Source organism: Corvus hawaiiensis, chromosome 7, assembly GCF_020740725.1.
Source record: "Corvus hawaiiensis isolate bCorHaw1 chromosome 7, bCorHaw1.pri.cur, whole genome shotgun sequence".
Classification (NCBI taxonomy): domain Eukaryota; kingdom Metazoa; phylum Chordata; class Aves; order Passeriformes; family Corvidae; genus Corvus; species Corvus hawaiiensis.
In genome coordinates, this window is record NC_063219.1 from 14,921,236 (window position 1) to 14,947,764 (window position 26,529).

A 26,529-nucleotide genomic window follows, 5' to 3' on the forward strand; every position below is an offset into this window, starting at 1 on the left:
ATTTGAATTGAAATTTAGAGACTCACAGCTTTTAAAATGAGTAAGTGGCCTGCTTAGACTTCCAGTAGCAAATCATAGGAACTCCTCCAAAAATTTAACAGTTCAAGTAGCTGTTCTTGTCATCACAGGATTTGTGGATTTCATCACACTCGACCATGACATTTGAATGATTCTCAAAAACTTAATTCCATGCAAAGGAAGGTATCATAAAAGATATTTTAAGTGGCATGAAAAAAGAAAAAAAGTCCTGTAAAACTCATATTCACCATGCTATTTGAATACAGAAATAAAAAGAAACACAGAACTGCTTAAAAACGTTAAGTCCTAAGTGAACTGCTAGGCTTCTCTTCTCACTGCTTTGGTCATGCTTCCCACACCCCTCTTCTAGTCCAGAAGGGGAGAGTTACAGCACCTACAGGCAGATGTGCTTAAGAATATTTAACACCCATTTCACTTGCCAGATACCCAAGAAATGAGAAAGCATTCGTTATCTGAAAAGACATAATATTTTCATACAAGCTCTACCTTATCTTTGTCTTCCACAACATCTGCCAGCACATCATCTGGGTCCAGGATTCCTCCATCTGTATACTCCAGGTGGTGAATATTTACCCAGGAAGCTGGATCCTGTAAGACAGATACAAGACTTCTTAATCTACACTTGTGTGATTTTAATGCTGTCAGACAAAGCAGCTTTGTGTTCCACTTGGTTTTCCACCTACTTCCCTCTACAGTCACAAGGTAGAAGATCGGAGTCACTACCCAAAACTGAAACTGAGAGCAAATGAAAACTACAGATGAAAAACAAGACACTACCTATAGAACACTACACAAAACATCTTTAAAACATACATTTTTATTTCCTCATTGATCTTTATTTAATTTGAATAGTGAACTTAAAATAATTTTTAAAAATCTCTTTGTTTTACAATACTTTATAACTGGAATATTTTGGTTATTATCAGCACAAACAAATAAATATATGGATGGACATGCACCACTCCTGACAGGTAGTGGGGAGGTATATCCATATATTTTTAGATATATAAAACACATCCATCATTTCTTTCTCTGAGGAGGTAGATTAGATTATTGTGGCAAAAAAAAGCCCCAAATAAATAAATAAATCCCAGTTTGCTTTCACAAATAAATGCTCTCAAATTCCAGTGCAACTCTGTGTACCATATTAACAGGGATCATATTAATTCTCCAAAACTAATGCTTTCTTTATATATGATTAACTCCTTCACTTTAATAACCAGGAGTTTAGCCATCATTCCACTGACCCTGAAGCCAAAAGGCTCAGAGTGTACTGCTCAACAGCAAATTCTCCCTGACGGGAAATACAAAAATCAGAGAGCAGACACAGTCTGTAACCACTGCCTGCACTGCCAGCTACCTGTGTATGCAGCTTCCAAGGGGGACAGGCCAAGTGGTATTAATGTCTGAACTGCCTTAAGACTTATCCTCCTAGGGCCAAGTTCTTGTAGTTTAATGAGCACATGGCAGCTCACATGAGTCACACTGACATGTTTGAGTACTCCACAGTATCAGCACCGATGAACAGTGTATCTGCTACAGCACAACGAAGAAAGACATCCCTAGTTAGGATTATAAATCATATTTGAGTCCTCCCCCAAATATTATGGAGAATGGCCAGAATATGCTAAAACTGAGGGCCAGGAAAGGGACATGTGCACACATAGCTTTGAGAAATGTTTCAGAAATGGACAAAAAAAGATGACCGCTGATGACCTGCAACTGAGAATTAAGTGTAACTAGACAGAGTACGGCTGCATGACAACCACACGAGCATCTAAAAGTATGTTTATTTGTAACGTGTCTATTTCATCTGTAATTTACCTCTTACTACAGTTATTTCATTTTCTGGTGAAGCCACCCATTTGTGAAATAGCAAATGTTTGCTCATTCTAGGTATCACACGTTCAAAATTACAAAATTTAAGAATATCAATTAATACGTTTTTTTCTCTGCAAAGTAATGAAGCGCGGACAACTATTACAGCTCAAAGTTCTATCTTTAAGCCCAGGGCTTAGATATTTTAACATAACCATAACATTCTAAGAAGAAAAGGCAGAAAAGACACATACCTTTATGCAATAAATAAGCAGGTTAATTTAGATCATACAATTTACCTAATGCAGCTACCTTGAGAAAGAGTGTTGCTTAGCCCTACCAATAAACTTACAAAATATGATACTCTACAACCAGAATGCATCAGTAGCTACAGATGTTCCTCCTGAACCTTTTAACCAATGCAACCACAAAGCTTTTAATAGTTAGCAACACTAAAACAGTGTAATTGAAAATCACTTCTCTTAATTGGGCAAACTTCTGCAGCTAACCTATTTGGCTGAAGATACATTAAAACCTGTTGTATGTATTATGCTGTTAAAGCATTAAGAATAAAGCTGAAGTTAAAAAAATACACAGCTGATTAGAATATTTTGCTTTCAGTCTTCACTTCTATTAGTGATTCAGTAGCTGCACCAACACAGATGTGTCATTGAAACTGAAACAAAGAAAAAACAAAGGTAAAACCCTATTGTACCAATAGAATGCTGCAAGTTGGCAGGACACAAGCTCAAGACACACAGCCACCCTAAACTACATTAAACTTAACCTAACCTTCTTTTACTTTGGGGCACAGCAAATACAGTAATTTAATTATTTTTGTTACTGGCAGTATCAAGAGAACACCTCTAAGAGTCTCAAAGACCAGAAGATGCCATTTCTTACCAATCTTTTGGAACAAGTGTAGCCAATATAAGATTCTTGAAAAGAAAAGAATGACAATCCACACTGAAATGCAAGAACTAAACTAGAACAGGAATCAGAGTTTCTTTTGAAGAAAAATATTTCTTAATGGTTTAGACACATACAGTGGCTCAGGTACACACAGTATGAACACATTATAACCTTCTGATCTCAAGGACTCCCCAGTTACAATAACCACCCCAGACTACAGCAAGACTAAATACTTGCTGCCTCAGAAATACAAATGTGAAACTGGCTTCTATTAACTTACATGAACTTCATCCTTGAAAGTTAAAAACCCATTCTGAGGGCAGGGAGCTTTTTATAAACTTGTTTGATGAAGCAAATAGTAACTACTGCTAAATAGCCTAGGTGGAAGAGATTCCCTCCACACAGTCACAAAGTAACAATGGTTCATCTGGCCAGCAAATCCACTCACCCATTCAACAGAGATTTCAAAGTCAGAAAATTTTCTGTTCTTTGGATGAACTTCAAACACTGCCATGCATTGGATAGAAAAAGTGTCTATTAAAAAAAAAAAAACCAACCAAAAAACCAACAAAACCCAACCAACCAAAAAAAACCCCTAAAATCTATATATCAGTCTCTTCTGTGTTTCTTTACTCGCACCAAGAGTTCAGACAGCTTCACTAAATAAAACATTGGTATTTTAGAAAACTCACCATTTTAAACAAGCAATTAACTACAGCAGATGTAACAGTTGAGTATCTAAAGTCCCAAATAGCACTGTATCCACATGCATATGCACAAACTCATATTCTGCACATTATTTAGAGCTCAAAAGGAGTAGAACAGGTCCAAAACGTAACTGTAGTACATCCAAGGTAGAATCACTATCAGAGAAAATGAAACTTGCTCAGGAAAAGGATGGTCTTAGTTCAAGGTTCTTATGCTTTACTAAGATACAACGATCAAAAGGAGCATCAAGAACACTTCAGGTTTCCATGTGTTTTAAAGCTCCTAGGCAGGAGATTGCATTTCCACAGTAACAGAGTAATTTTATACTTCATAAAGTATGTAACTGGAAGTCTCGCAAAACAGAGTTTGCTGCTTCTACAGTGTCTTCTGAATGGTCTGAAAGTCAGAATGCAGTAACACCAGTAACAGAGACGACAGGCCGTGCAAGGGGTCAGTGCCAGACGGCTTCAACGAAGTAACACTCCTTACCTGTTGAAAGCAGGAAATGCTTGATGACACTCCATTTTTGATCAGAGCAGAGATTGATTAAGGGCATACTGAGAAAGCACTTGCTGAGAAGTTAAGAAATATAAAGCAAAAAAAGTCTAACAACTGTATTCTAAAATGCTAGGACAAGCTCTGGGGTTTTTTTAGCTGACTGTTGTTTCTTTAACTTTCTCTAGCTTGAGATTGAAATCTTATTCTAATGAATGACAGTATCTTTACAGTATCTTTTTCATCTTCATTATCAAAAGTTGACATGCTTAAAAAGAAATACTTAGCTTTGAAAAACAAAAGAATGAGCCTCTTGTAAAAATAAAACACTAACAGTAGCCTGGAGGCTCTGGGCAGCATTCAGGTATGGTTACCTGAATCTGTGCTCCTAAATGCTCTCCTGTTAGAAAGTTCATCTTGAAGAAAACACAACTATGGTTCAAAAAAATCCTAACATCACAAGTGGGGAGAAGTTCTCTTACAGCACAGTATATAACCCTTAGGCAGAAGTTCAGCTGAGGTACAAACCAGTAAAAATCTATGTAAAGAACAAGTATGAGTAAGTTACCTGGTGTAATTCATAACAGCACTTGCCAAATGAATATTGAACAGTTACTCTAATGTGCATTTTACCTTAGGGCTGCAAGTCATGTTTGTGTTTAACATCAAACCACTTAAAAGCTGTTTATCATCATTTCCTTTATCTGTGGGAGAACACTTTAGGAATTACTATGCAAATATTTACCAAATGTTAAATTAAAGCCAGGTCAAATGAATGCACAAGTGAGATGTAGGCAGGGAAGTGACATAAATTTTAAAAAGTGGGCTTGACATTCATGTTGTCACAGAATCCTGACTTAGCGTTTGCCACCTAATACAACACCACTGTTCAAATAATCTAAAACAGGTTCAAGAAATCTTCTATGCATTTATTTTCAGTCAACACACAACACATTCAAGTGAAAGACCAATCAATCTATAATTAAAGCACTCCCATTTATTGTCAGTTTTCATATATATCTATAGATTCACATTTTTAATGTATCAGAAGGTTGGAGTGCATTCTTGTTTCTTTTTGCTCCCACCTCAGACAGAAAAGCATCAGTCTCCTTTTCTGAAAGCTAAGCAACATACTTAATAAATGTTAAAGTCCATACTGGGTATTTCTGAATTTTAATGAGCAAGAGAACCCTAACAAGTTTAAATATGTTTCAGCTGACCATCAATAAAATGAACACCACCACTTAATGATTTCATAATTATTGTTTGATGCTGTATTTTGTTCTGCTGTGTGGAATGCATAAAATTAATAGCAAATCCTATACTAGAATTTTACTTTAAATACAGTAACAATAGGATGCACTAAAAAAATTCAGAAATAGGAATGACTTACAATTTCTTCTCATCCTGATATTTCAGAAGTACCTCCACATTAATGCTTCACTAGAGCAAACAGACTTCAATGAAATACAGCATAAAAAAGAACGTATTAAAAAATGGAAATCATATATGCCTGTTCCACATACACAATAACAGAATAAATGCTAGGTCAAACTTAGTGGGAAGGAGTGGCCTCTGGCCACATTGCTTCCTGTCATTGAGACAGTGTAAAAATAAAATTAAAAATCCCACAATCATAAAGTATTTTCTGATAAAGGGATTTTTTAGGTTAAGGTCAGTAAGAGAGGTATTCTACTTAATCATTTTTACATTATAAATTGCATTACTTCGATATATTAAATAGTATTTAATGATTCCTATAAGCATTTTAAGGCTACACAATGTACCATTATGCACAGCCGAACAGCACTAAGTGTTAGTTAACTCTCAGACCACAGCTTGGGGAGCAGGGTACAAAAAGCAACTTGGAGAGGAACATAGGATGAGATTGGTCACAGCCTCAAACTTATCTCTAAATCCTTCTCAAAATTTATCACTGAATTAGAACAGCCTTAAGCATTTTTGGTTTGCTTACCAAAACCACCTCCAAACAAGCCTGAAAAGGTACTTTATTCAAACTTCATCTCAATTGCCACCAACAGGGCTGCCATCTTCAGCTGTAGTAGAGGTGGGGCTCTGTTTTTACAGCAAGATGAATATTGAGTTTCCAAAACCAAGAGCTGATCACGAAGTAAATGTTCACACACTACATACTATCACAATCTGGAGCTGAACAGTTAGAGCTCAGCAACAACACAACATACATGCATTGGTGGCCTCGTACAAAGCCAAGCACCCCAATATGCATCGCACCCTGTCCTTACAGCAGGCAAACAACCACCACTTCTACTCTCTTCACGTGCATGAATGTAGAATTGTATCATTTCATACAATATTGTAGGTTACTGAGATAACATTTTTACGGGATAAAAGAAGCCACAAGAAGCGTCGGTAAAAATCACAGATGAACAGTTACCTGCACAAGAGATTAAGTCTGTTCCAGAGAGCACTAAATGCGCAGTTCCTAGCACAGACCTGATCTGAATAAGCCTCCCAATATGAAGCACATTAGTATACTTCATACACATATATATATATATATTTACACACACAGACATTTATAACTGAGTACAAATTGGGTCTTCTTTTCACAAACTTCAAAAAATAGAGAAAAAACAATATTTAGGTTTCACTCCTCAGGAAGCTTCTAGAGTTAATCTGTATTATACATAACACAGGAAGTTACAAGCTCATAATTCTAGGTCTCACTGTTGAAAATAAACTCTTACCTCAAATTAATTACATTGTCTTTATAGCCCTGTAGTTCAACTGCATAACAGTAACCAACACATTTTTAACCACTTCCAGTTAGAAACTCGAAAGCAGCAGAAATCTTTAAGATAACATAAGGAAGAGAAACATGCTACAACACAGTGAGATAGTAAAAAAAATTCCTAGTGTATTCCATAGTACTATTGTTCTCCTTCACCAAAACTCTGAATCTGCTTGCATTAGAAGTGAAAATGCTTCAAGATGCTAGAGAGAAGATAAAACTTCTTTATAACCTACCAGCTGGACTGACACACATTCTCTCAAATTATTAATATTTAAGAAAGATCTATACCGAGTGAGCTCAAAGACAGAAATTAAAGCTGAGGCAAGGGCAAAGGACAAGGTAGTCCACTAAGAGAGAAACTGCTTTTAAGCATCCAGAAATAAAACTACAGAAAACACACAAGGCCATAGGGTAGAATTAGTCTTAGAAAGGTGACTGTAAAGGATGCTTCCTAATCTGTCCTCCAGATGAAATAAAGTACTATAAAAATAAAGCCGCACAAGAAAAGGTAGAATTCCTCTCTGAAGATCCTAACTGGGGGGGTGATGGAGAACAGAAAGAAGTTCATTTCAAGCAATCAAACTTGTGAGTACATGGAAGACAAAGTTCTTTGCTTTTCACAATAAATTTAGCAGGTCTAACAAGCTTTCAAACCTCATGCCAAAACATGATCACAAGAAGTAAAGCCAGTCTCAGTTATTATACCCATGATGCTTTGCTTCTGACCAAAGCACACATTTTGATGTTTAGATAGGTTAAGAAGTTTCCTTCACACAGTAAGATACCATAGAAGAAACTCTACTCCTCCTAAAAGGAATAAATTAAATGTTCGAGTACGAGTTGAATTAAAGATTATTTTCTTCAAAACAGCACGATTTCTTTTGTTGTTTAGAAAGATCTCTTTTCAAACTATAGTAGAAGAAACTATTCCCTGTAAACAAGCTATTAAAAAATTAAATTTCATTCTATGTATTTGCACACATACTAAATTTTTATTCAGATTCATTCACTTTATCTTTTAATACTAGTTATGGAAAACATATTCTTCTCTCAAGCACCTTTTTTTCAAATCCCAATTAGATGTGATACAGGCAAATGGTACAAAGTAGGAAAGGAGTCCTGAAAAAAACAGTAACTTACATCAGATCACTTTAAATATTCAATTTTAAAAGTTTCTGTCTTTGAAGGTGCTAAAAACCTGATGTCAAAAGGGGAACTAATCAGATCAGGTCAGTAGAGAAACATTTATCTTTGTCAGAAAGTTTGGGTTTATCTTAGTACGCTTGCAGTTTTTGCTCAGTCTGGTCACACTGCCTTGCTGGCTGGCTTTTAAGGATGGAAAGAGCACAAAAAAGGCAACCAAGCAATTCATGCTTGAAGCCTGTGGACTACCACAGATTTGTGACAAAAACAATCTGTTACCCATCCAGAAAAAAGCAGAAAAATCTTCTCTTGCTCTTCCTAGGCACAGTCAACAATTAAAAAGCACAGCTTCTTTTCAGCCTTTGGAATGAGGCTATCAGCACAAGTACAGCTCACCATCAACTTTATCTTTGACACACTAAATGGTCCAAAGCACATTAGTCAATCCCTAGTCACCAGAGGGACCTAGACTATTTCTTGATCTTTATCCATCTTCAAATTATTATGCTCTGAGAAATTAACAGGACTAGGTATTATCATGATCAGTAGTCAAAATACAACAGCAAGGACTGATCATCACTTCTTTCTGTCTTCACCTGTTCTCTTCACACCACCATATACCAAACTTCATTTTGGAGGTATGAAACTCATCCTTCTTCCATTCTTGCACTTTTTTCCTTCTCTGATTCATTTTCATGTAGTTAACACATTCTGTTTTCCTTGGCTAGACAGAAACCCAAACAGTTACTAGTTATAACAGCCACCTTGTTACAGCAAGATGGGCTTAGACATCAGAGAGCTCTCAAGGTGAAGACGTGAGCTACAAGCAACCCGGCACACAGGCTATACACACAGTTTCATTTATTAAAAATGTCCCAGATCACATTTGAATAGGAAGATCCTGGCCTGAGATCCTAGTAGACAAACCACAGAACATAAACACAGTGAAAGTTCTTCACATAGGTTATAAACCAAGGGGAGCACAGTGAATAGGTTTGTTGCACTTGAGTCACTGGACACTTGCACATTGTAGGACAGTGAGTCTCTTATGTCCCTCAGAGACATTGTTGGCAAAGAGGAACTAGAAAATTTCTTGTCCTTTAGCCATCTTTAAATTATTATGTTTTGAGAAATTACCAGGACTATGTACTAATAATAAAGTCTTCATTTTTCTCATGGCAGGGAATGCACTTCACTGTAATCAGAAAGCAGAAAGAAGAGAGAGTTGGCTTATCCTGACAGTTGAATATGCAGGGAGAAAAAATACCCATCTCCCATATTCAGGCTGAGGAGGAAAACAGAAAAAGCTGCTGATATCTCACTATCATGGAATTATCGATTTGTCAGAGCACAGATACATAAATCCAAAATGACCCAGATTATTTCAACTAACATTCCAACTTTTACTTTATCTGCAGCACTAAAACCCTTCAAAAATAAGAAAATTCTGATTTCATACTCTATTTGAATGTGAATGAAAAACCACTCTATGAATACAGCTGTCTGAATATTATCTGAATAAAATATAATGCAGAGAATACATCAGTAGAGGAACACATAGCCCACCTTTACACTACACTCCATCGTTTAAGAAGACCGTTTCAGTGAAGACCAAGTACACCTGTTTTGGTTTTACAAAGAAAGCTGGAGATACACATTTAGACAGTGGTCTACACACTGCACTTTTAACAACTAGCAAAACCCCCCCCTTCAAAGCCTCGGTTAAAACTGGAGCCCACTGTATGCCAGGCACTGAATCCAAGCTAATCACACAAATGAAAGAATATAAGTGTAACCTGATCTTCAGTTATAAACTAAGAATATCCTTTAGCTCTTCAAGTCCATTAGATTAGACTGCTTCAACAAAAGACTCAACCTTGTGCAAATTAACACAACAGTTACAGAACAAAACATCTCAAATAATTCTGTAACATCTTAAAGCTTACCGTTCAAATCCCAAATCCTCCATGTCAAGTATTATCTACAACATTCAGAGTAGTATTGTTATGCTAATAAGCAAACTGCTACCCAGCTTCAGGCACCTGGCAAGTAATTAATTAGCATTGAGTCTGGCTTTTTGTTTGATTACCTAAAGGTAACACTGTGGGGGCTAAGGACCACACCTGTGATTTCTTAAAATCCAACATTAAGCGAGCAGACAGAACTATAAAGCTACTCCTTCAAACTGTCACACATTTTTCACATAGAAATGAGAGGGGGAAAAAACGTAAAATGTGTCTCAGAGTAGTATATTTCAAAAGTAAAGTCCAGGTCAAGTGAGTGAATAATGCTGTTATTTTGCCAATAAAAACTGATGATGCCTTAAATTTGAATCATTCAATAGAGCTACAGATAAAAATGAGGCTGGCTGTAAATTAACACAACTCAAGTTTGTGACAAACTCAGCACTGAAGTATACCAGATCTTCAACAAAAAATGATAAATGGTTCACATCTACAAGGGCAGCCAGCCCTTCAGTCCGGCATCCAGAAACCATCTAAGATTGTTTTGTTTACAACTGCTGGGCCTTTCTTTGATAAAGTGATTAATGCATTTGCAGCTGACACAGGACTGCTTATCAGAAGCAGCTGGGAGCTTCAAAGATGTGATTGAGTAACACCAGACTCTAAACAAAACTGAATACAAATGCCTGTAAGACAATGCAGATCAAGCATGCTGGAATCCTGTCAAACTTTAACATAAACTGAGCTTTAGATAAAGCTCAAGTGAGAAAAAAATTGCAGTAAACTATAGGAGCATATCCTTAATTCCTCATAGAAAGCCATTAGATGCTTTTGGAATTCCTCAGAGAACAGTAAGACTTTTCTGCTGCAGTACCACCCCATTTCCTGCATGAATCAACCACCAACCAGAGACTGGGGAGGAATACTGCCAAAGACTGCCAGACTTGCAGTGTCAGTAGGACCAGTCAGAGCCCAGACCACCACTCCCTTCTCACATGTCCAAAGCTGGTGCATTTCAGAAATGCCACCAATTCCCACCGGTGCCACTGCCCATATCACCCTTAATCAACTCTCTCCATGCTCTCTGACAACCTCCTAGCAGGCACAGTTCACTGCTCTCCTTAGAGAGGTGTTAAGTGTGGACCTTAAAGGGGTCTCTTTCCGCACTCAGAGAAGATACATGACCTTTCACAGTACATTCAGTGACTGTGCTCCCAAAATCAAGCCATAAGGGACAATCATAGGCCCAATGCTACAAAGATGCTGAGACAGCCAGGGTAGTTTTAAATAACCAAAGCATGAGAAGTATTTGAAGATGTAAGAAGAGTCCCTTTGAGGCAGGAGTAAGTTCATTACAAATGAAAGCAAAAAGGAAAAAAAAAAAATAAAAAAAAATGAGAAAAGGTGGCAGTGGAAAGTAATAGACTCGAAATCGAGTATGCAGGGAGGGAAACAAAGATACAGCTGTTGGAACAAGGTTTGCAGGTCTGTACTAGATGATGCTGTAACCTATTTTGTTCTCATGTGAAACACTAAATTAAGCAGCTTCTCTCCTCCCTCAGGAGAAAAAACAACTGGGTCAATAATATTCTGAAGGCACAACTAACAGTCAACCACTGCCTAATTCTATAAAGCCTAGCCAGCTTCAGTGGTTCTGGCTATTGTTCGGAAGAAAATAATCAGGAAGTTTAAAAAGTAATACAAACATTCAGCATCTTAATATTACACTGCGGGAATTATATAATCTCTCATATTTTGTGCTATATTAATAAAATTTATATCATCACAGTACAATGCTGATAAGCTTTAGTATTTGACTTCCAAGATACAGCAAACATACCTGGTGAACAGCTGAAACAACCTCTACCTTTAAAGATATTGCCAGAGCCAAGTGATGGAACTGGATGAAACCCAAACAAGGCTCCTGAGAACAACTTCCACCTTCACCTGACTGAAATACAGAACATGCCAGAATTAACACATCAACAAAACTTGATGCCATATGCCTAGCCTCAACTCATTAACTGGGTTTTGGCCAGAGAGGAAACAGTGAAGAGTGAGATTATTCACTTTTTCATTGAAATTTAATACCACTAGCGTGCATAAGGGTTCTCCCTGCCCTGCCCTTTATCCCAAAGAGCAAAAAGAACTGCTTTCTCCTGCTACTCTGAGTGTCTTCAGGAAAACAGAATCACAAAGGAGTTGGGAAGAAACATCTCCAGAGATTTAAGACGAAAAGAGAAGGTAGCATCAAAGTCACCGCAAAACAACTAACAAACAGGTAGATCTAAGTAAGGCAAGTAAGACATTCAGCCCAAATGTGGAAAATGACACCTGAAGCACATGTTCCAGTTACTGTTTTGTAACAACTTTCTCCAACCCACAGCTTGCAAGGGGGCCACATGGAAACAAACACCACTTACACAAATTTAATCCAGCCAGTACAACCCCACAATAAAGTCAGAATGAAAACAGCTGGTAAGCAAACTTGTTTAAATGCTGTATTTGCATATATTTTGCATCAGTCCTGAGATGCCATTACAACCTTCATTTTCATTTGCACCTTGATGCCATCCATCACTGATATAGATGAGTCCAATTTACTTTTCAGTCAGCTACCTCATTCTTTCTTTGGGCTCCAGAACTGTACCCACATACATTAGCTCCACATATTATGCCATGCTCAAGCACCATGTAATTTTATGAAGTAAAATTAAGCAAAGATCTACTGAAAATTTCTACAGCAAAGTGGCCATAACATAGCCATTATTGACAAGAACGCTAAACACTAACCACGTTATAGGAATGTTTTCGCACAATGCACTGTCAATAGGACTTGCAGAGTAACAGTTCCCTTCTCATTAAGAGAGATGATCTTACTGGTTCCCAACTCTCACACACAAGAACAGGTAGAGAGCCAGTCACTGACAAGTTCAGTCACAAGATGCTCAAGGCTTTTCAGCAAAGTAATTGGATCTACTTCCACTAAATTTTATCACTATATGCAGTGCCTGAAAAGGAAACCAGCACATGCAATGAAGCAGTTGATTCTCTTTAAACGGCTACTACATAAGGACACAGCCACTGCCAGTTAATAGAAAAAAATTATAACATCAGCATTTGCTGGTCTAATGGTCACAAAGTAAGTGATTTGGACTCCTACTGAACCTGCAATAGCTTTGGCTGCATTATTAAAGGTATCTTTTACACTAACTATGAAGTTAGGCTCAAAAACAAAAACATACAAAAAAACTCCAAGGAAAACAGCCTGAAAATCTATTAAGTGTGCTTCAGCTTACAACAGTATTTAACAGTTTGATCATTAAACTGTAGCTTGTATCTTTCAATATGAACTCATATACTTAACTAAATCCATCATGAAAATACATGATTCAAACTCACCATTTAAAAATTAAATCAAGCCTCTTTCTTCCCAATTTAAAGAAACTCCATCCCACAAAGCCTCCTTCATCGAACTTTTTCTTCCCACATGGCAGAAAACTATTTTTTTCACTTACAAAAATCACTAATATGAAACTTATCACATACAAGATGATTCAAAACTGAAACAACAACATTTTGCAGAATGTTAATAGTCCTCTACAACCTATTTCAAAACTACTTTGGTCTGCATCATGTCATGTGGAACCAAGACCTGCACTATCAAGTCTGCTTATGAACAGGAGCATCCTGGATTTTGCTACACGATCAAGTTGGGGGGTTTTTTGCTCTAAAATCCATATTGATAAGCCAAATAGTTAATCTCTAAACACACAATGCATAAAAGGGATCATTTCAAACCAGAAAAATGGAAGACACTTATAATCACCACAGCATTCACATTTGAATGACAGCTAAACATAAAGACACATCAAGCATTCAGCCATCTGGAAAGAAGACGGGGTTTTTTTCATATTGTCTATTCTCAAAGCCTTAAGGCAAGAGTCAGAGGTTGACCATGACCATTTAGTTAGATGCTCATTTCCCATCTACAGCCATTAACGAACTGCACTACGAACAATAAGCCAGACTCCTCCACTTTCACTGCATTCAGAAAGACAGTTGTGCCACACCAGGACAAACAATATGTGCATACTGCCAGATGTACTCTATATTTGGAACATATGAAGCTACCAAAAAATCTACCTAGTGTTTTCCTAGCGTCTTTGAATATGGCTTATCTAATAAAATGATGACAGCAATTAATATATATTTTGTTATTCCAGGCAAGAAAGAATATAATACATAACTGCAAAATTCCTGATCTATAAATAAACACAACCAAAGTATGTATCCAGACACTATTCAGAGTTAAATGGTAGTGAATATTGCTGCAGCAAAATAAACAAAAAAATCACACTGCAAGGACAGCTACCAGAGACCCAGGATGACCAGAGGAGAATGCAGTCCACCTTTTAGCACTAAATTTTTAATAATACATGAAAAGTCTAACAAGAAAAAAGCACCCTGAATGTACAAAAGCAAACCATCTACTTACTCCCTTCACATTCTGACTTGCAGCAATTACTCCCCCACAAGACAAAAAAGTCAATTTAAATGGAAAATGGCCTAAACCGACATTTTCCAAACTCACGGATTAAGGGGCCAACACGGGCATACTCCGATTCATCTTACTCAAAGTGGAAGTGTGTGAAAAGGAGAAGTGTTTAGAGTAATTCTGTTCTGTTCACAGTTTGAAACAGTAAGTCAATTGAACACAACAGTAATGACAAGGAGGAAAACACCCTCAGAAGTGATATAGTTAAAATGCACAGGTCATGAGTGTTCTTCTAAGCATTTCTGAGATATGTTGAGTATTTAGAGCAAAAATTAACTCTTAATTTTGCTCTTCACAAAGTCAGTGAACTCCACAAGGGTTTTTCAGGTAAAGTTAGTACTTCTCATCAGTCAGCAGCTGAATGAGAGCTATCCAAATAACTGCTCCTGAAACATTAATACAGGAGACTTCTCTGGATTTCTAAGTGCAAATCTTCTTGCCTCACACAGACGAGTCATAATTTATCACTGACAGAACAAGCCCTAATGTTAAATTATTTTTTTCCACACACACATACTTTTTTTTTCCCTCAAAAAAATGCATCCTCCTTTTTTATTACAATCTAAACAACACCTGCATCATGACTACTACTATGAAAATGCTGGTCTTTCTCTATGCACAATGTTGAAATGTCAATGAACCTTCTCCTTTCTGTCACCCAAAACAACTATTTCAGGTTTCCAGCTCTTCTTCAGGGAGTTTTCTTTTTGTAGCTTATAATGCCAGGAACTCCTGAAACATTTGTTCAGGATACATTCATTACAGCCAGCAGGGGAAAACTAATTGTGAATTGGCAGCAGCTCAGTTTTTCAAATGAGCCTAATTCTGTGGGAGCTGAGCATGTTAACTCCCTTCTATCCTTGAAAAACTTCAGCAAGTCTTTCCACCCTACACGAGAGATGGGAAGATTCAACTGAAGAAAGCAATCTCCTCTCCAATGTTCTATTCTTTGAGCAGACAAAGAACAGGTTGAGAGGTGCCAGTAACAGAAGATGACAGTCAAATTTACAACATTACTAAAAAAAAAAAAAAAACCTTATCTGTTAAATAAGGCAACTGTGAGAAACAGACTTTTGAAAAATATGCAAATTAAGTAAACTTTCTATATTAGTATACTTATATATTTATATATTTTTGTATAAATATAAGTATATTTAGAAATATATTTATATAGTTATAACCTATACTATAGAATGGGGAGGGGAAGGGGGGGAAACCTAGAGAAAAAGACAGAATTTCTATAGAAATCTCAGTAGAGTGAGTAACCTAAAGAAAATACAATTAAAGTCGGAGTCAAAGCGAAGTATGCCACATTTTTTACACACTAGAACAGACCAGATATTTCCACAAATTAACTACACTCAGTATGAAATAAACTACCTTGTAAAAATAATCTAATAGATTGCTGACAACCCCCTACTGCAGCCAATTATTTTATTTATTCAAAAAAATCATTATACCTTAACAAAAAACATTGTTACAGCAAATAACCTTTTAATTCAGTCTGAGTGGAAGGAATGTGATTTGGAGGCAAACAGCATTTCATAGAGTTCACAATATATAAACATTTGACTGATGAATATGATACTTGCCTCATTTTTTTTTTCCCTGCAAGCTTAACAAATACTGCAGGGTTTTCTTTCAAAGGGAAGCCCTCTGGAATCTTTACTCAGCAAAAAAAATTTCTGTATGACTTCTGGTTTCCATACAGGCTTTCATGGAGACTAACTCACAGTTCAAATAAAAACCAAGATAATGAAAATAAAACTTCATTAGAGAAATAACATAAGCAGTGAATTGAACATTTCAGGACTATTTTAAAAGCAGAAGCTTGTTTCAGTTTAAAGATATGTACAGGTGAGATGCAGCACCATCATCCAGTTTACAGATGATGAAGTATGACACAAGCTAGAGGAAGTCACTTGGTTTTGCCCCGGGTAGAGCAAGGCACAGTTTTCACTGGACAGCTGCACAGCCCTTACTACCTGTGAAAGAGAAAGGGTAAAAGTGAGCCATTCTAGGCTTAAACTGCTGCAAAACAGCAACACCACCTTGGTCAGATTTGCAGAACCCCTGAATTACTTCTGTTTCTAGAAGAGCTACAGACACACTGTCACAAGGAGCTTTCTTTATTGCTTAACTCTACTTATGTACCACTGTACTTCCGTCCTGCCCTTGTATTTAACATCTAGGACTGATCAAAAAAAAATGAAAACACAGTGAGATAGTAAAGATGAAATTCCTCCATCAAAATCTTTACTGAAATAGTTAAGAAAGCCTTACAGAAAAAGCTGCAGGTGGAAGAGAGAGAATTTTAATGCTGCTCAACCAGGAATCCATTGGAAGGATATTCTGCAACTGACCAGCAGGCAGGAGAAGCAGGGTGAGATGGCACAGGAATTCTGACAAGCTCTGGAGGAAGTTAGTTAAGCAGAGTTCCAGGTCACTATCTTCTTTATTCATGAAACTCATCACTTACTAAAGGTCTGTATCCAAAGCAGCCTGCAGCCAACACTTCCAATAACAGGTAAGTCTTCAGAGCTTTAAATTTGTATTCTGGTTTCACTTCTGGCTTGTGCTCAGAAATAAGAACTGGCAAGAAGAGAATGCTAGTGGAAAGCTTTCTAAATACTATCCACCAAATGAGTATCACAGAAGATTTAAAAAAAAAATATCATCATCATTTTGGGCAAAGGTTACAGCAGGCAAACTGCACCACTATGAACTGCATTCAACAAAAAAAATGCCTGACCTATAGGAACTGAAATGAATGGTGCCTACATTCAGCAGTAGTAAAACTCCTTAAAACATAGAAAAATGATGGAATTATACCCCAAATCTTCAACATGAAATTCTGGCCTTACCACCATTAATGACATCCAGCATTGCAAGACTAACAAAAAATATAAACAAAAGCTAGGAAAGACTACATGCCCTCAAAACTTCTAGTTTGAGGAGAAACATAAATAGGGAGCTACCTTATGATGGACACCATCAAAATTTATAAAGACAAATTGAAGTCTGCCTGTCCGCCAGGCACGCCCGCCAAGAGGACAAGCTGCAGAGCAGGTACAAGCATCTTTTCAGCCTGTCCCCTTCTGCAGCAGATTATCACATGAAGATCAGGCAGATTCCCTGCACATCACCCACGTATTTACGGGATGGACAGAACCTTGTAATGGCAGCTTTCAAGAAAATGTGAAAACACTTAACTATTTTACCAGTACTTCTCACAGGTAATAAGAAAGCATAAATCCATGTCCAAATGATAAGAAATAATCCTTAATTTTAAGATGGTCTACAGGTGGGTGCTCCAGAGTTTGGATACAGAAGAAATACACCGTATACTTGGGATTAACCCATCAGGATTTATGACTTGTCTCTCCTTCAGAGGTCCAAACAGAGACCTGCTGGATTCTAACTTCTTTTGAGCTGGAACTGCTCTTAGTTGACCTGTACATTGGCACTCAATGTACAGGAGATGATTATAGAAAAGATTTTTTTTCTCCTCTCAGAAAATCTATAATTTAAATGTTTAGTTTTGCCAGTGAAGACCAACTCAGCTGTTGCTCGATTGATGAGAAAGAGATAGTATCTTCTACAACAATGTGAAGGTCTTTCAAGGTTTTAGGAAAGAGATATGAGTAAAGAAACTGATTAGTCAAGGTAAAAAAATAAAGCCACACAATTTTTAAGGAATGCAGGTCTCTGTTTCTTGGGATTACATCTATTTATTCTTTAAGCATTCCATTTTCTTCTACTGATTGAGAAATTACTGCATTTTTGTAAAGGAAAATGATAGGGAGGGTGTGTATTATGATTCGCCAATAGGTAATATTTTATTGGTAATCTGAAAAACATTCTGTTCTATCAGATAAGCTGTACTGCAAAACCATTTGGCTTGATGGAGCTTCATCTTTGAGGTCAAATCCCTAGCCAGGAAAAAGAGGGAATCCGGTGCCAGCTGTTAGCTTCTACCCATCAGACTGCATTCTTTGATTCCAAATAATCAGTCTCTGTAAGAGTACAATCATCCATCTTCCTCCCTATCTACTCTTCATTCCAACGGTATCCTTATTATAGGCTATAAGAAGCATGTTCATTCAAGCACTCTGTAGTTTTCTTTTTCATACACATAACAACCAATAAAGGAAAACACTGAGGTAAGGAGTCTCCCTGTGGCAACAAATGCTGCCAGTGCATTCTCGTGAAACCAAGGAGCAGCTTGTCTGAGCCTCCCAATTCAGAAGCATTCCCAAGAGCAAGTTGAGCACTGGAGCAGTGCTGTGGCACCTGCCACAACAAAGCCAAGTCATCAGTTCTGAATGGATGTACCTACTGGTGACAGAACAATTACAGGCTTACACTGGGAAGGCAGAGACATTCTGATTACATTAAAACATTACAACAGTTCCTTTAATAGAGGTGTCTATAGCACAATGATTAGGCATAAAGGGAAAAAGAACCCCAAACATTTACAAAAATCAAGTCTTACATACATTCTCTTTAAAATGAGGAAAACAGTCAAAAAAAGTCCTATCCAGTGCAAACAGTAATTTCTTATAACACTAAGTTTCCTTTACAAAAAAGTTATTGAAGTAATCCTATAGAAGTAATAAAGTACTGATGATAAGGCTTACGGAACTACCACAACAACATATAACCTGAGGGGAACAAAAAAATGCTTTTATTAATGACAATATTACACAAATACTGCATGAGCTTTTTTTTCCAAAAGTTCTTGTAACATGGTGATTTTCTAAATTTCTCACACGAAGCAGCTTTCTCAGTTTATCAAGGTATTCAGGGGACTCTCTAGTTCAGTGGAATTTACAAGACAATTTCTTCCAATAAGCCATTCACATGAGCCTGTCATTTCTGTTCAGTCAGTTCCCTGACATAAAATGTGTATATACTTATGCATAAGCAAGATGCAAGAATGGAATATAAAAATATAAAGCAGAATCTGTTTTCAATGATACTAATTGCTCAAGACCTTTAGTGGTATCATATTCATTAAGGATGGAATATAGGCATCTTTATAGGGGGTTAGAGGGAGTTTACAATAATGAAGTAATAGGTCTTCATGCCTAGGAAAGCTGCAGTTCTGACATTTGAATCATTAGGAAAGCCTAAAGAATGTTCTGCTCAACGGGGGAGGAAATCTGCTGCTTCAGTAGCAGGATGCCAGACAGCACAGTATGTTGCAATTCAACTGACCTATCACACTGAATGAGTAAGGAGGAAAGTATAGTCACACAACATAAAACATCATGCCCAAATAATTAAAATCTATATCTGTTAAAATAAAAACATTGTTTTCCAGGAAATATGAGTCAAACACCACCCTCCGTTTTCAGATACTTAAGCAAAAAAAAACCCCATTAAAACTGCATTTTATGCAGCAAGCAAAAGCACCTCCCAGTTCCATTCCATGCCAGAAATACCATTTAAGGTTTAAATTCCTTCTTCACAAATTCCTGCAAGTCTACTCAGAGATCATCTTCAACTTGGCAAAGAGCAACAGCAAGCAGTCACTACTGAGAACTCTGTACTGCTCTTTAATGGTTTCCTCCTATGACTGATTTAACATTCAGTTACTACACAAGGCTTTGCTGTCTCTTAATTAATAACAACTGAATAGTACTCAGAACTTGATAAATATGATCTGGGAGGAAAAAAAAAAAGGACACTCAGTATTATCACATACACTGAAGTCTGACCTGCAGTATTTCCAGGACAGGTTACTCTCATTTTGCCTATTGAATTTCCACCAGTTTTATCCAGCTCTACCCTTCAGCTGAGCTCCCCTGAAACGCATTAACATCAGGTAACTCAACATTCAGCCAAAAGCCTATTGCTGGCAGTAGTCAACTTCTCATAAGGAAAAAGGAGATCCCAATTTTTTTTTTTATGTTACATAAATACATTATGTCATAGAAGGCATTTTCTATGACAAGTCTAAGTTCAATGGCAGTTTTTCTGTATAGATTGTAAACACTTGTGAGGAAAGAGAAAAGGAGCCTGAAAATCTACCAAAAATCTCATTACCTCAACACCAGTGGCTATGATACAACACAGCAGCAGAGGTTTTATACAGAAGTGATTAAACAGCAGGCACTTTTTAACTCTCAGTTTTTCCTGAGTCACTGTAAAAGCAATCCAGAAAATTTTTTACGGGACCCAAAGTTCTGCCACTTGAAAGATGTCTCCAATCTCACTGAAATATCACCACTAGAGTTTTTAAGTCAATAAGCAGTTTCTGAAATCATATGTCTCCTTCCATTTTCTTTACTTCCCCTATTCATATAGCCTGTGTTCCTATAAATGAGTCAGTTACTCGAACTCATACACTAGTAACGGGAAAGCAGTGTATCAAGTTATATTCTCATTTTCTAGTACAGTATCATAGCGGACAGCTCCAAAGGCTGAATGCAGAAATGATAACCAAGCTGTTCCTTGAAATATATCAGTTGCCAAAACAGCGTATAAGGTCATTAGCATTCTGTAGCTGCTTAAGCATACTAAGAAAAATATGGGAATTAATAGTTAAAATAATTCCTAGCAAAAAAATCTACTTGAAGACAGAACTTAGAATTGTTTTGGTAAAAAAAAGATTATGGATTTACCCCATCCCTATTAGGGCAAAAAAATAAAATAAACTAAGACAAACTGGGATAAGGAAAAAGTATCAAACCTAGAGACCAGGTCCAAGACAAAAGCACACAAGTGCCACACAAATACAACTCAATTACTCTGCCTTTATAAAGGATTAAATACTTAAAATTTGCCCAGAACAGAAAAGGTCATAAAAAAGGATTTATTTCAAAACTTTTCACATTTATCTTCGGAAGAAGTCTTCTGGTTTTGCAAACATCTTTTGTAAGCATAGAGTTTAATCAAAATAAATTGTCATTCTCCCTATCCCAAATGTATTTAGAGAAACTACAAGAACATTTAGTTCTCCTTCTGTTTGCTGGCTGATTTACAACAGCAATACCTAATTCTAGAACACTAATTGTCATGTGGTCAGCAAGCAGAAGCAGAAAGAAACTGAGAAAGTATTTTATTAGTAGGACTCACAAAATTATATAAACAATCAACCTGCAGAATTAGCTCTTTAAATGCACCTAATTTAAGAAAGATCATCAATACAACCCAAACCACTCACTTTTACTCATTCTAATCAAAACCACACCATTCTTGAACTAACCTACTACCTTACTGTTTCCTGCTCAGTCTGACTGCCAATCAAAATTCTCATTACCATTCCAGGATTAACTGCTGGCCTCTGTATGTTCTCATGAATGGAAAGACACATTCTAACGTCTGTTACAAGTGGAGATCAAGTTCCTGGGAGACAGGGCAACTAATATTTGACTGTCTCTATCAGCATTCCTAAAGGAGGCCCACAAAGGCTGCTGAGTGAGCCACTCAAGGACTTAACTGTGCTTAAAATGACAAATTTTAAACCACAAATTGCAGTGCTTATTAATTTTGCTACATGACTTCCATGTCCCACCCATTCATCTGGCTTCCATGAACAAGACTTCAGATCGCTAAAGCAGTCACTTCAGTCAAGCCATCCAGGTAAGTGCCATGTATGCAAACATGAGGAAATGAATACATAGACAATAACCACCACTTCCCCATCCCTGGCTCCTCCAGAGAGATAAAGAACATCTGGAGCAGCAAGATGTTTTACACATTTTCCTCAGAAAAGTTTCACTGCAGCTTAAAGGAAAGTCACTGTGGATTTCACTTGCTAGTCTCATTTCCCTGGGCAGACATCACTTTCTGTACCAACAACATTCAAGACCTCTGAGACAGCAAGCAAGGATCTCCAGCTGAGGCAAGGGCTCTACTACAAAGCTGGTAATTCAACTGTTGTTGCCTCAAACACGGGGGAACAGCATTTCCAAGGGGAGAGATGTGAACACAACAGTGCATGTACCCTGGGTGCATTTAGCCTCACGTGCATTGTAAGGAATTGCTTTCAACAGGACCATGCAAATCCAGACAATATCACAAGAGCACGTGAAACCCTTCCATGCTGAGCCAGAACCCCTCTTTTTCCCTCTCATTCATATACTCAGGGGAGGGGAAAAAAAAAAAGGTCTCTGACACTTGACTGGAAAACAATCAACAAGGTACCTTGTCCTGCATCCAAAGCTATGTCTTACAGCTGCAGAGAAGCACACACAGTATCAGGCACAGCAACTCAACTGTTTTGCAGTACATCTGTTCTCACTCAAGCAAAGAATCCTAAATGCAACAGATGACACACAACTGCTCCCCAAGGCACCAAAATATCAAGTTAGGGACTGGGCTGACGATAAGGAATCATTAATCCTACTGTATCTACCTGTCAGCAAGAAGCCTTAAATGTACATTACTAAGCGGCAACAAGAGCAGATCCTGAGTCACAAGATTTCCAACAAACTTCATTCTACTGACAATCAAGTCACTTTCTGAGATGACCGTGTGAAAAATTATTTACAATTCTCACAAAGCAGCTGAACAACAAAAAAATTTCTTAAACATCTACGACTATTCACATCACAAAACCCAGACCACAGAAATCTCTTCATTGATACTGTAATACAAAGTTCTTAAGTCCAGAGAGTTATTGTATCCTCCAGTGAATCAGACAGGATCTGCCCATTCACAACTACAAAAGTACCTCTAAAAGCCACTAAACTTAGTAGCATCAAAAAGTAATTACTGATTTCTCAACTGAAATTGGCCCAGTGTTTTGGTTCAGTCAAGAAACAACTTCATGAACTGAGGCAACTGAGCCTTCATGACCAAACCATGCCAGCACAGCCCAGTCAAGAAACCAAATCAAATTGGCTAAGGAAACACAGGAGGCTACAATAAGCAACTGCCCACCGAGTTCTCAGCTGTCTACCAAAAGTCTCACAGAGACAAGAGACTTAATTATTTACTGCATCAACTTTCCTCTCATTACAAGTATAAAGAAGTGCAAAGGAGTTTAAATCAATTCAAAAATTTTTATTTGTATACATATATTCAAATATTTTACAATATACATTAATTAATACTCTAATCTTGTATCTTCCCCTTTACCAGACAAGTGACTGTAGTGTAATAGCAAAACCAGACTCCCAGAACAACTCCCAAAATGCAGAGCCTCTCAAACATTTCTGTGATATTTGACAGTACCATAACTAATAAAAAGTTCCTAAAGCTTCTATCCTAGCTACCTTTTTCATTTTCCCTTCTACAACTATGAAAGATATTCCTTGTATCAATTCTCCTTCTCTCTCCAAATACTTCAGGCACTTTAACAACACAATTTTCCACTTAGTTCTTTTAAAAGATTTTACCACTTCAAGAAAAAACTTACAAAAAAACACTTAACATGCCAACAGAAAGAGCAGCATTCTGTCACAGAAAGTATTCCAAACATTCTAAATATTTTGAAAAGAAAACCAAATATTCCATTATCTTTAGCACAAACCTGTTTATGTGCACACCTCACAGCACATTTTAGCTGCTGATTATTTTGAGATAATCCCATTCCCAGTAAGATTTTACATTCTTTTAAGAAAGTTAATTTTAGAAAGAGTCAATAGAAGGAAAGTGGCAAAACACCCAATCAATCATGTTACGTCAGACAAAAAGTACTCCAAAAGGTAATAAAATTAATTGTTTGAGACATCTGTATGATCTATTTTACCAACCCCAAATTTTCCCCCGGGAAAGCAATCTAATGCTGAATGATGCTTGTCAAGATAAGAAGAAATGTATCTTTTGGGCCAGTTGCACTGCAAACTTTGTAGATTGGAAGCTAGCTAATCAAAGCACTACAACAGAACTGTTTACATTTCTAGTGAATGGGGGGAGGGAGAGAGGATGCACAGGGCATAAAACTTTATTTTAGAGACTTGAATGAAAACCTGTTCTGCTTTTCAAGTCCTTAGGCTGCTCCCCCACTCTGCCTCTTTACACATCCTTGTATAAACTCTAGCTCTGAAGCTCCATTACTCAAGGTGATGAGCAATTTTTGAACAAACTGGCCTGTACCCACTTTGTCCACCTATGATGCAGAATAAGAAACTCAACATTTCTATAAGGAAATAAGTCCAAAAAAAAGCTTATTTGCAAAGGAAGAAATACAAGGTCAAAAACATGGACTACAAGGTCAGAAACATGGACTCTGGCCTCTGGCTGTTCTATAAAGAAGGCTGATGATTTTGACCTCATGCTGAAGGGCACATGGGAGATGGTTGCTAGGCATAATTTTTTTTTTTCTTTAGATACTACTTTAATAGCAAATTGGTTACAAATTCATGAGAGCTGTAGCACACCTTGAGTGTCTGGCATTTATCTGAAGCTTTCTCACACTGTTGGAATTTCTATCCCATAATTGCTTATTGAGCCTTCTAGAACAGTCAGGGCTTCACCTAGAAAAGCAGGCACCCTTCTACTCCTTTCTAAAGGAATGAAAAAAAGTAAATAAAGAGAAGGAAAGGGATTTGAAATACTTATACAAAGGCTTTTTAGGCCACCTTTAAACCATCATCATGAAACTAATTCCAACGTCATCATAAGCACAAATCAAAGCTGAAATCAATTTGTAAATTTCTAAATTCAACACAGCTGAAAGTAATTTTGTTTCTGATGAAACCCCTCTCTTGAAGACATATTTTAGTACCTTGAACTATACTTCAGTGCAAAAGATCTCACTGACTGTTGGCTCTAACAGTACCAGGAATTCGATAAACATTTTGTAGTTATTACACACTGACAACACCATTAGGAAAAAAGACTTTTCATACAAAATATTTGTCAAGCTCTTTGTGTCTTAAGGCAGGTTAAAGCGTAACACTTGCTCAGAAGGATCAACATGGAGACCACAGCAATCTCTACTAGAGCAGTCTCAGCTGGTCATGACGTATTTAACGCATCAGTAGCAAGTTTCTCTCAAACTAAACCTGCAAGAACAAGAATTTGCCTCGAGTTTTGCATTCAGGATATGAAACAATTGACTGGGCCCATAAGAAACTAGCACATGTCACAAAACAAATCCCATAAGATGTTGGCTGTACTTTTTACTCAGACGTCTTAGGAAGATGAACAATCCTGCAAGCCCTTAATTCAGGGCTTGTAACTGGAACCTCTTTCACAAAGCAGTATTTGCAACACTAGACCTTTCATCAGTACTGAACAGTACCCCATTAGCCTTCAGCACCTGCCTCTTAGAGGAAAAAAGAAAAAAATATTTTTATGCTCAATTAGGTACAACCAAAGAAAAACTTAGAGCTCCTTTCATGTAAAGGAAATCACCTTCCCATGCAGATAGCACCTCACTGAGCAGCTGATGCCAGAAAACACAAGCTTGAAAGAAATTAACTTATTGTTACGCTCGCGTCTGTTTCAAGTTTGTTAGTCGACACGCACAGCGCCAACAGCCATGCTAGCTGGGCAGCTGAGCGGGACAGGCTCCCAGCCCGCCGGCATCAGCTGCTCACGCAAAGTACCTGGCAGAGGCACTCAGGCAGGGGGACCGTGCCCGTGGGCCGCAGGGCCCGGCAGCCCACCCGCCCCTCGGCGCCCCTTCAGCCCGGCCGCCCCCCGCGCCGGCCCCGGGCCTTCCCCCCGGCCGCCCTTCACCCCGGGCCGGCTCCTCGCACGGCCCGGCCGCCCCTCACCTTCTCCTGGGCCTTGCGGTAGCGCTGCAACGCCTGCTGGGTCAGGTCCCGCACACGGAGCTGCCCGTCCTTGCAGGGCACCACGATCCCGGTCCGCCCGAAGCACACGGTCACTTTCATCTCAGCGCGCCGCCATGCCCGCCCTGCCCGCCCACGAACGGCGCCCGGCCCGGCCCGGCGGCGCCGGCAGGTGCGGCTCGGCAGCCCCACGGGGGCGGGCGGCAGGTGCTCCCGCGGGGCCGCGCCTCAGAGCGCGGGCAGCGCCGGCAGCGAGGCCCGGCCGCGGCCTCTCCTTCCGCCGTGCCCGCCCCGCCCCGCGCGGCGCTCCGGGAGGCGCGGGCCGGGCCGGGCCGGGCGGGGCGGCCGCGGGCGGTGGCGGCGCTCGCCCGGGGCGCGGAGCGCCGGGCCGGGCTTAAAGGGGCCGCGGGTCAGCGCCCT

General features: G+C 38.3%; 1 protein-coding gene across 1 annotated transcript in view; it reads right to left on the reverse strand.

The window, feature by feature from the left end:
- The window catches only part of PARD3B (par-3 family cell polarity regulator beta), a 403,293-nt gene extending 376,999 nt beyond the window's left edge, over positions 1-26,294 (reverse strand). Inside the window, exons 1-2 of the mRNA XM_048309307.1 lie at positions 26,092-26,294; positions 526-627 (exon numbers count right to left, since the gene is read on the reverse strand). Of these exons, the coding sequence (XP_048165264.1) occupies positions 526-627; positions 26,092-26,211 (222 nt within the window). The 5' untranslated portion in view covers positions 26,212-26,294. The remainder of the gene's footprint in view (positions 1-525; positions 628-26,091) is intronic.
- Positions 26,295-26,529: the final 235 nt, after the last annotated feature.